Genomic DNA, 9590 nt, shown 5'->3' with positions numbered 1-9590 from the left:
CTTCCGCATTCCGTGCGCACGGCATGCCGGGGATTGTAGTCCCAGAGCACCATTAACTCACTCACTGCCGAATGAAAGTTGAGAACACAGAATTTCTGCGACTGGTCATAATAGCTCGTAGTATCTCAGGGTATACACAGTATAGAAGGATTTAAAAACGGGAGTAATGGTTAAACTAACCTGCTATCAACACATTTACCTTTATTCTGGGTCTGCAGACTGCAGACTGAGCTGCCTCCTTACCCCCTATCAGCACATAGCTTCTAGTGTGTTATGTCTGATATGCCACTTGATTTCAGCAAGCATAATTGTGAGTGACAGATTTGCAACATGACAGATCTTGCAGGAGATTCTATATCTCAATGATGGGCACAGAATATCCCTAATAATGCCATCAATTTATTAAAAAAGAAATCACCAATTCCCCTTGAATCAAATGAATCCATATTAACTGCCACACTGCAGCAAGGATTCTGTGTATACTGAGATATACTGCCATACTGGGTTACTGTGTACTGTCACACTGACCCCTGTATCTCCATAAAATGCAATTATTAAATATAATGTCACACTGACCCCTGGATCTCAATACTTAATATTTAATAACTGCACTGTATGGACATCCAGGGGTCAATGTGACATTATAATAAATAATTTAACTGTAGGGACATCCAGGGGTCAATGTGACATTATATTTAATAACTGCACTATAGGGGGATCCAGGGGTCAGTGTGACATTATAATGTCACATTGACCCTTGGATCTCCTATAGTGCAGGTATTAAATATAATTTCACACTGAATCTCTGTAAAAGATTTAGGCATGTTGTGGCTTTCCAGCTGTTACAGAACTACAAGATCCAGCATGTCCTAGCCTGTCTGGTTCCAGTATGCCATGTCTGGAAGTACATGCTGGGACTTGTAGTTCCACAGCAGCTGGAGAGCCATGTGTGTAATGTCAGACTGATGACTGTATGTGGTTCAGTACAGATAATTACACTGATCAGAGCAGGGACAGAGTCTGGCTCAGGTATATCGGCGCTCGGCTGCTCTGACCTGCCGGAGCTCGCTTGGCTGATGCTGTAAGCTCGGCAGTGGATTGGTGAGGTCTGGGAAGATGGCCTCCTCGGATCAGGTTGAGCCTCCTGTCCAGGTGAGCGCGGGGCTCGGTCTCCGGGGGGGCGAGAGGGTGCGGGGAGGGGTCTATACTCAGGGGGAGAGCCAGACCCTGCTGATATGGTCCTGTGACCCCACAGAGTATGACTGCTGCACCTGTTACCCCACCAGCACTGACTGCTCCCCCTCAGCAACGTGCCCCCTCCTCATGTACTGTGCCTCATATACAGAGTGCCCCCTCCTCAGTACTGTGCCTCATATACAGAGAGTGCCCCTTCCTCAGTACTGTGCCCCCTCCTCATGTACTGTGCCTCATATACAGAGTGCCCCCTCCTCATGTACTGTGCCTCATATACAGAGTGCCCCCTCCTCAGTACTGTGCCTCATATACAGAGTGCCCCCTCCTCAGTACTGTGCCTCATATACAGAGTGCCCCCTCCTCAGTACTGTGCCTCATATACAGAGTGCCCCCTCCTCATGTACTGTGCCTCCATGTGCCCCCTCCTCAGTACTGTGCCTCCTATACAGAGTGCCTCCATGTGCCCCCTCCTCAGTACTGTGCCTCTTATACAGAGTGCCTCCATGTGCCCCCTCCTCAGTACTGTGCCTCTTATACAGAGTGCCTCCATGTGCCCCCTCCTCAGTACTGTGCCTCCTATACAGAGTGCCTCCATGTGCCCTCTCCTCAGTACTGTGCCTCCTATACAGAGTGCCTCCATGTGCCCCCTCCTCAGTACTGTGCCTCATATCCAGAGTGCCCCCTCCTCAGTATTGTGCCTCATATCCAGAGTGCCCCCTCCTCATGTACTGTGCCTCCTATACAGAGTACCCCCTCCTCATGTACTGTGCCTCCTATACAGAGTACCCCCTCCTCATGTACTGTGCCTCCTATACAGAGTGCCTCAATGTGCACCCTCCTCAGTACTGTGCCTCTTATACAGAGTGCCTCCATGTGCCTCATATCCAGAGTGCTCCCTCCTCAGTACTGTGCCTCATATCCAGAGTGCCCCCTCCTCAGTACTGCCTCCTATCCAGAGTGCCCCCTCCTCAGTACTGTGCCTCCTATCCAGAGTGCCCCCTCCTCAGTACTGTGCCTCCTATCCAGAGTGCCCCCTCCTCAGTACTGTGCCTCCTATCCAGAGTGCCCCCTCCTCAGTACTGTGCCTCCTATCCAGAGTGCCCCCTCCTCAGTACTGTGCCTCCTATCCAGAGTGCCCCCTCCTCAGTACTGTGCCTCCTATCCAGAGTGCCCCCTCCTCAGTACTGTGCCTCCTATCCAGAGTGCCCCCTCCTCAGTACTGTGCCTCCTATCCAGAGTGCCCCCTCCTCAGTACTGTGCCTCCTATCCAGAGTGCCCCCTCCTCAGTACTGTGCCTCCTATCCAGAGTGCCCCCTCCTCAGTACTGTGCCTCCTATCCAGAGTGCCCCCTCCTCAGTACTGTGCCTCCTATCCAGAGTGCCCCCTCCTCAGTACTGTGCCTCCTATCCAGAGTGCCCCCTCCTCAGTAGTGTGCCTCCTATCCAGAGTGCCCCCTCCTCAGTAGTGTGCCTCCTATCCAGAGTGCCCCCTCCTCAGTAGTGTGCCTCCTATCCAGAGTGCCCCCTCCTCAGTAGTGTGCCTCCTATCCAGAGTGCCCCCTCCTCAGTAGTGTGCCTCCTATCCAGAGTGCCCCCTCCTCAGTAGTGTGCCTCCTATCCAGAGTGCCTCCTCCTCAGTACTGTGCCTCCTATCCAGAGTGCCTCCTCCTCAGTACTGTGCCTCCTATCCAGAGTGCCCCCTCCTCAGTACTGTGCCTCCTATCCAGAGTGCCCCCTCCTCAGTACTGTGCCTCCCATCCAGAGTGTCCCCCTCCTCAGTACTGTGCCTCCCATCCAGAGTGCCCCCTCCTCAGTACTGTGCCTCCCATACAGAGTGCCCCCTCCTCAGTACTGTGCCTCCCATCCAGAGTGCCCCCCTCCTCAGTACTGTGCCTCCCATCCAGAGTGCCCCCCTCCTCAGTACTGTGCCTCCCATCCAGAGTGCCCCCCTCCTCAGTACTGTGCCTCCTATCCAGAGTGCCCCCTCCTCAGTACTGTGCCTCCTATCCAGAGTGCCCCCTCCTCAGTACTGTGCCTCCCATCCAGAGTGCCCCCTCCTCAGTACTGTGCCTCCCATCCAGAGTGCCCCCTCCTCAGTACTGTGCCTCCCATCCAGAGTGCCCCCTCCTCAGTACTGTGCCTCCCATCCAGAGTGCCCCCTCCTCAGTACTGTGCCTCCCATCCAGAGTGCCCCCTCCTCAGTACTGTGCCTCCCATCCAGAGTGCCCCCTCCTCAGTACTGTGCCTCCCATCCAGAGTGCCCCCTCCTCAGTACTGTGCCTCCCATCCAGAGTGCCCCCTCCTCAGTACTGTGCCTCCCATCCAGAGTGCCCCCTCCTCAGTACTGTGCCTCCCATCCAGAGTGCCCCCTCCTCAGTACTGTGCCTCCCATCCAGAGTGCCTCCATGTGCCCCCTCCTCATGTACGTTGCCACCTATTTAGTGCCTCCATGTGCCTCCTCCTCAGTACTGTGCCCCATATATGTCTCCTATTTAGTGTCTCCTTGTGCCCTCTCCTCAGGACGGTGCCCCCTTCCCAGCAGTCTGCCCATGTACCCCCTCCTCTGTACTGTGCCTCCTATACAGAGTACCTCCATTTGCCCCCTCTTCAGTAATGTGCCTCCATGTGACCCCTCCTCAGTAATGTGCCTCTTTTACAGTGCCTCCATGTGCCCATTCCTCAGTTCTGTGCCTCCTATGCAGTGCCTCCATGTGCCCCCTCCTCAGTTCTGTGCCTCCATGTGCCCCCCCTCAGCAATGTGCCCCCTCCTCATGTACTTTGCCACCTATTTAGTGCCTCCTCCTCAGTACTGTGCCCCATATATGTCTCCTATTTAGTGTCTCCTTGTACCCTCTCCTCAGGATGGTGCCCCCTTCCCAGCAGTCTGCCCATGTACCTCCTCCTCAGTAATGTGACTCCTATACAGTGCCTCCATGTGCCCTCTCATTACTAATCTGACACTTCATTCAGTGTCTCCCTGTGCCCCCTCCTCAGTACTGTGCCTCCTATACAGAGTGCCTCCATGTGCCCCCTCCTCAGTACTGTGCCTCCTATACAGAGTGCCTCCATGTGCCCCCTCCTCAGTATTGTGCCTCCTATACACAGTGCCTCCCTGTGCCCCCTCCTCAGTACTGTGCCTCCTATACACAGTGCCTCCCTGTGCCCCCTCCTCAGTACTGTGCCTCATATACAGAGTGTCTCCCTGTGCCCCCTACATAGGGTCTCCCTGTGCCCCCTCCTTAGTACTGTGCCCCATACATAGGGTCTCCCTGTGCCCCCTCCTCAGTACTGTGCCCCATACATAGTGTCTCCCTGTGCCCCCTCCTCAGTGGTCTCACCCTGTATACCATGTCACCATGTGTCCTCACTAGTCTGACCCCTTATACAATGTCTCCCTGTGCCCCCTCCTCAGTACTGTGCCTCCTATACAGAGTGCCTCCATGTGCCCCCTGCTCACTAGTCTGACCCCTTATACGATGTCTCCCTGTGCCCCCTCCTCAGTACTGTGCCTCCTATACAGAGTGCCTCCATGTGCCCCCTCCTCACTAGTCTGACCCCTTATACAATGTCTCCCTGTGCCCCCTTCTCAGTAATGTGACCCTTAATACAGTGTCTTTATGAGCCCCTCCTCAGTAGTTTGACCCTACATTCAGTGTGCTGATGGACCCTTATACAATGTCTTCCTGTACCCCTTCCCATGCTTGTTCACTCTTAATTTTTGCACTCTAACCACATGTGCAGTTGTACTTTCACACCCATCATATTCTGTGATTTCTGACCTTTGTCCTCTGGGCCTCTGACACTCATTTGCATTTCTACTGACAGGGCTGCAGGTTACGCTGGTGTGTTAATATACTATATCAGTAGTTCCTAAAGTACATTTGTCACCTGAGTTTTTGAGAGCATGTTGGGATTTGTAGTTCCACGGCAGCTGGAATGCCACAGGTTGCCTATCTCTGCTTTAAAGTCTATTGTGGTGGATCTGTATGTAGTATGGATGCACCGAATCCAGGATTTCTTTTACTAATATTCAGATTTTGCCAAAGGTTCAAGGTGCAACCAGCAGAATCCATATTCTGCTTTCTTTGCAATTTATTGCTTCCTAGTGCTACAAAATAAAAGTAAGCTTTTATCGTTTAGACTTCTGTTAAATTGTAATATGCAAATTTGGATATGGAGTCAGGTGGTATTTGCAGAATCCTGCCGTAAGAGGTTGCAGTATTTGGCTGAATTCTGAAGTATTTATTTAAAGCCTTTCTAGTATATTGGGGTACGATGGATAATTACGTGTAGTAGAAAAACCTGACCAACTCCTACTGATGTTTTGGAATTCCTGTCTCAGCTAAGGGAAGAATTGGGGAAAGCCAGACAGTGACATCATTGGGGGAAAGGGCGGAGTATATGATGCTGAACCAAAATGAGTTATTCGCATATAACTTCTAGTAAATGTGAAAATACTATAATGTAGCATTACAGGGGCTATATATTAATGTAGAGGCTATATGAAGAAACTTGTTAATGATACTTTTTCTTGGTTTGTTTCTTCAGACTGTTTTAAATATCTATAGTTCTGCACGGTTTGCATTGTCATGAGATTACCATGGTAACCACAGGCACATGATGTAGTGAGCAGAGAGTCTTTGGAACACCCGTGCATTGTAAATTTCACCTACTACCTCTTCTGCCATCACATGGCCACAGAGGGATGAATGAGAGTCGGTGCATGCAAGGCTGGTAATTGTAGTTCACTGTTTAGTACATTCTGCTTCTACAAATCTGGGGACTACAATACCCAGCATGACTCACAATTGAATAGATTTCTAGTTTGTCAGCAATGTCAGTTTTGTGATTACAGTAAAATACTTGTTTGGAACAATCACCTGTCTATGTCTCACTGGTACGTGATGCAAGCAGCCGTACCGTGTCATTGGCTACATTCACTATTATATCTCCATTCCTTGTCAAATTGTATTACCTGGGCGTCTTCGGTCCTCCTGCAAGTGCTATGAAAGCTGCAGTCTCCTGACAGATGGAATGATCTGGCTTATTGCATCAGTGGCTTATTACAGAGTGTGCACTGTGCTGGAGTGTGACACTTGGTACAGCTCATCCTGGGTGCATGCACGCCCTTATTAGCCATACTATCCATCTGGCTCCTCTCCTCGTTGCTAACAACGTAAATTTCCAATTACAAAATCATGAGCTGTTTTAAATAGCTGAAGTTAAAAACATCACTTATATCATTCATCCGGGTTATTAAACGGGGAAAATCAGTTGAAAAACTGAAAGCCTACTATTGTGTGATTGACGTACTCACACTATCTCTCCTATCCCTTATACCACAATAACTAAGCTATGGTTACCATCATTACATAAGCAGACACATAAGTTACAAACTTTATTTCCTACAATTACACTTCATATGGAGCAACAACTGGGTGGATTTTGCTAGCAGTAATAACATTTTCACTACCATCCTCGCCATCCCAATAAGTGAACATTTCATCACAACTTATCTGCATTTATTTCTTTCACTTATAAATTCGCACAAGTCAGTGACTCGGTCACTTTGCTGCTTCTTCAGTTATGTCCGTGATCCCCATCTGCAGTTCTCAAATACTTTAAATATAAAAAAAAATAATTGTCTCCTCAAAGGCGTAGAGTTAAGGCTCAATTACCACCTAGTAGAAGGTGGCAGCGCAAGACAGCGAGAGGACCAATTATAAGCCACAGTCAAGAGTTTGCAGCTCGTGATTGGTCCTTACACCCTCTGCTGCCAGTTTAAGTTGGTTAACAAAATTAATTTGTGGGTTCTGTATTACAGGAGTACAGAGCCGCGGGTGAAGGCTCGGACATATGCAGCCCCAAAGCCACCTGTTGCCCATCACTAATTTATACACTGTATTTAAAAAAAAATAAAATAAGAAAAATACTTTTATCAATAAGTTGATAAAATGAATAAAAATAAATTGTATTAATTCATAAGTAGTCTAGTAACTCTATGAAAATAAAACACAGCATTGGATTATTCATTCACTATGCATAAAATATTCATCATATGAACTTATTAATCGCAGTCTTTTTTTATATATTGCAAAAAAGGGATTTCTTCAGGTAAGCTCGGTGTGTATGTTGATGTGACATAGAACCAATTAGCGCTGATCATGGCTGCATGCAGCAGCCGCCGCAGCTCTGATGTTTCTGTATTACAGAACCTGCAAATTAATTTTGTTAACCAGCTTAAAATTGCGGCGGAGGATGTGTGCGCGAGCGATAGGACCAATCACGAGTCGTAATCTCTTGATCCTGAGCTAAGTGAGCTCTGTACAGACACCGTGTACCATTGGGCTTCGGTAACAGGTTTGATGGATCTGTAGACGCTGCTTAGTAAAATGTAGGTGCGCTTTACTAAACCGCAATATAACACCACTTTTGAAAAAATGTTATTTACTCTTTTTTTAAAATGTATTTTATCTGAATAAACCGACACTCTGACATTAAAGTATTTTTAGTATGCTAAAAGTATTAATCATATCCTATGTTCTCTTTAAAACACGGGAAAAAATACTGCTAAAAATATTGTTTTTTACATCCTAAATAAGACTATTCCATAGAATTCTTTGGAAATTTTTATAGTCGTTCGATCAAAGACATTTTTTGCGAACATTTGCATTGTGCTATAAGCGATTGTGCTTGGCACCTTTGACATATGCTATCAAATATAAGAGATTATGTTATATCAGGAGCGTTACATAGAACCACATTTCACCTTATAGCTCTCTCACGCCTGTCTATCAAACTCAAGACCGTGGCTGAAGTTATAAGCGCGTTTCTTCCACACTGGTACCTGCTGGGTGAAATCTCACTCTTGTTACCAGTTATAACTCAGGCTTGGTCAAGCAACATTTCTGCATGTTGCTCAACTTGCATAAATCCAACTCTGGTCATCTCTTCTTGGTCTTTGACTTTTCTTCTTTCTCTCCTTTTCCCCAAGCCTTTGCAGACCACCGAATAGACAGGGTAAAGGCTACGCACAGAGAGAGTCCTTCGTTACAAGCAGTTACCATACCGATTCTCAAAAATAACCAACTGGACCCAACATTCTTCATGTATTATTGCTTCATCTCACGTCTAATGTTTGTCTCCAGGTTGGAGGACTGGTTGGGTTTCTCATGCATACCTGGTTTTCTTAATTACCATGGCCTCCTGGACCCTCTATAAACTGGCTTTCGTACAAAATATTCTATAGAGTAACAAATTAACTTCATATTACTACATCTAGAGGTCCGTTTTCTTTGTCATCCTATTTGATCAGTTGGCTGCCATTGACCACTCTCTCCTCACTCATATTCTACAATCTCTTGGGTTCTGTAGACAACGATGTCGTGACATTCCTCGTACATCTCTCACATCTCCTCTAACTTTTTTCTTTTTTTGTGATCATGTCTTGATTCTCGGTTGATCTCTGTTGGGTGTGCCCCAGTGCTCTGTTCCTTTGCTGTTCCAGTGCTTTGTCGTTTGGTGACATCATCAGCTCCTTTTGGTCTCAAGTATTACATAGGTTATATGCAGATAATCAGCCCCTAATCTCACACCTGAAATCCAGTCTAAAATCCCTGAATGCCTAGCAGCCGTATGCTTCTGGATGGTCGTCTGATGGCTCGAATTTTACATGTCTAAAACTGAGCTCATATTAACACCGATTCCTGGCCCAGTACTTCCCTACGATGTCTTAGTCAATGGAACCGTCATACATTCTGTCACCAAAACACGTTACCTGGGTGTGACATTCAACTCTTTCCTTGTATGACGACTAAAACTTTCCACTTCTTTTCCTCTGTATCATCGCCAAATTGCACCCTTTTCTCTGTCCCTCTACAGCCAAAGCTTCAATATCACCCCCTTATCCTCTCCTTTGTGGATTACTGTAACCTACTATAAACATGTCTCCCTACCTCCCATCTTCCTTCCTTCTCCATACCATGTCTAGGGTCACCTACAACGAGCATCAAGGCCTTCCATTCCCCAGCTTCTCCCTACATATCTGCATACATATAATTGTCTCCATTTCACTCCTTCCATTTTAGTGTTGTCTTTTACCTTACACCCTTCTCCCTCTCTTCTCCTTACCTACGGAATGTTCTCTGAACACTTCAAGAACCTTCTTTTCTCAACTTCAAGTCCAAACTAAAGACACATCTCATGAATGAAACATTCTAATGATTGGGAGCGATCTTACAAGACAACTACGGTGGCTAAATACAACCATCCATTGCACTCGCTCCTCCATCTTCCTGTCTCTGCCTGTATCCTAGACTACAATTAGAATGTAAGCTCTCTGGAACAGAGACCTCTCCCATTGTATGATTTTGTTTTGCAATTATTGGACTATATTTT

At 47.2% G+C, this 9590-nt stretch overlaps 1 protein-coding gene across 1 annotated transcript in view; it reads left to right on the top strand.

Annotated features, from left to right (window-relative positions):
• Positions 1–1048: 1048 nt before the first annotated feature.
• Positions 1049–9590, top strand: part of PEX14 (peroxisomal biogenesis factor 14) — a 78022-nt gene continuing 69480 nt past the window's right edge. The window contains exon 1 of the mRNA XM_075190252.1: positions 1049–1152. Coding sequence (XP_075046353.1) covers positions 1117–1152 — 36 coding nt within the window. The 5' untranslated portion in view covers positions 1049–1116. The remainder of the gene's footprint in view (positions 1153–9590) is intronic.

This window comes from Mixophyes fleayi, chromosome 11 (assembly GCF_038048845.1).
Source record: "Mixophyes fleayi isolate aMixFle1 chromosome 11, aMixFle1.hap1, whole genome shotgun sequence".
NCBI lineage: Eukaryota > Metazoa > Chordata > Amphibia > Anura > Limnodynastidae > Mixophyes > Mixophyes fleayi.
The sequence above is the reverse complement of the archived record's forward strand: the minus strand, read 5'-3'. Positions and strand labels throughout refer to the sequence as shown.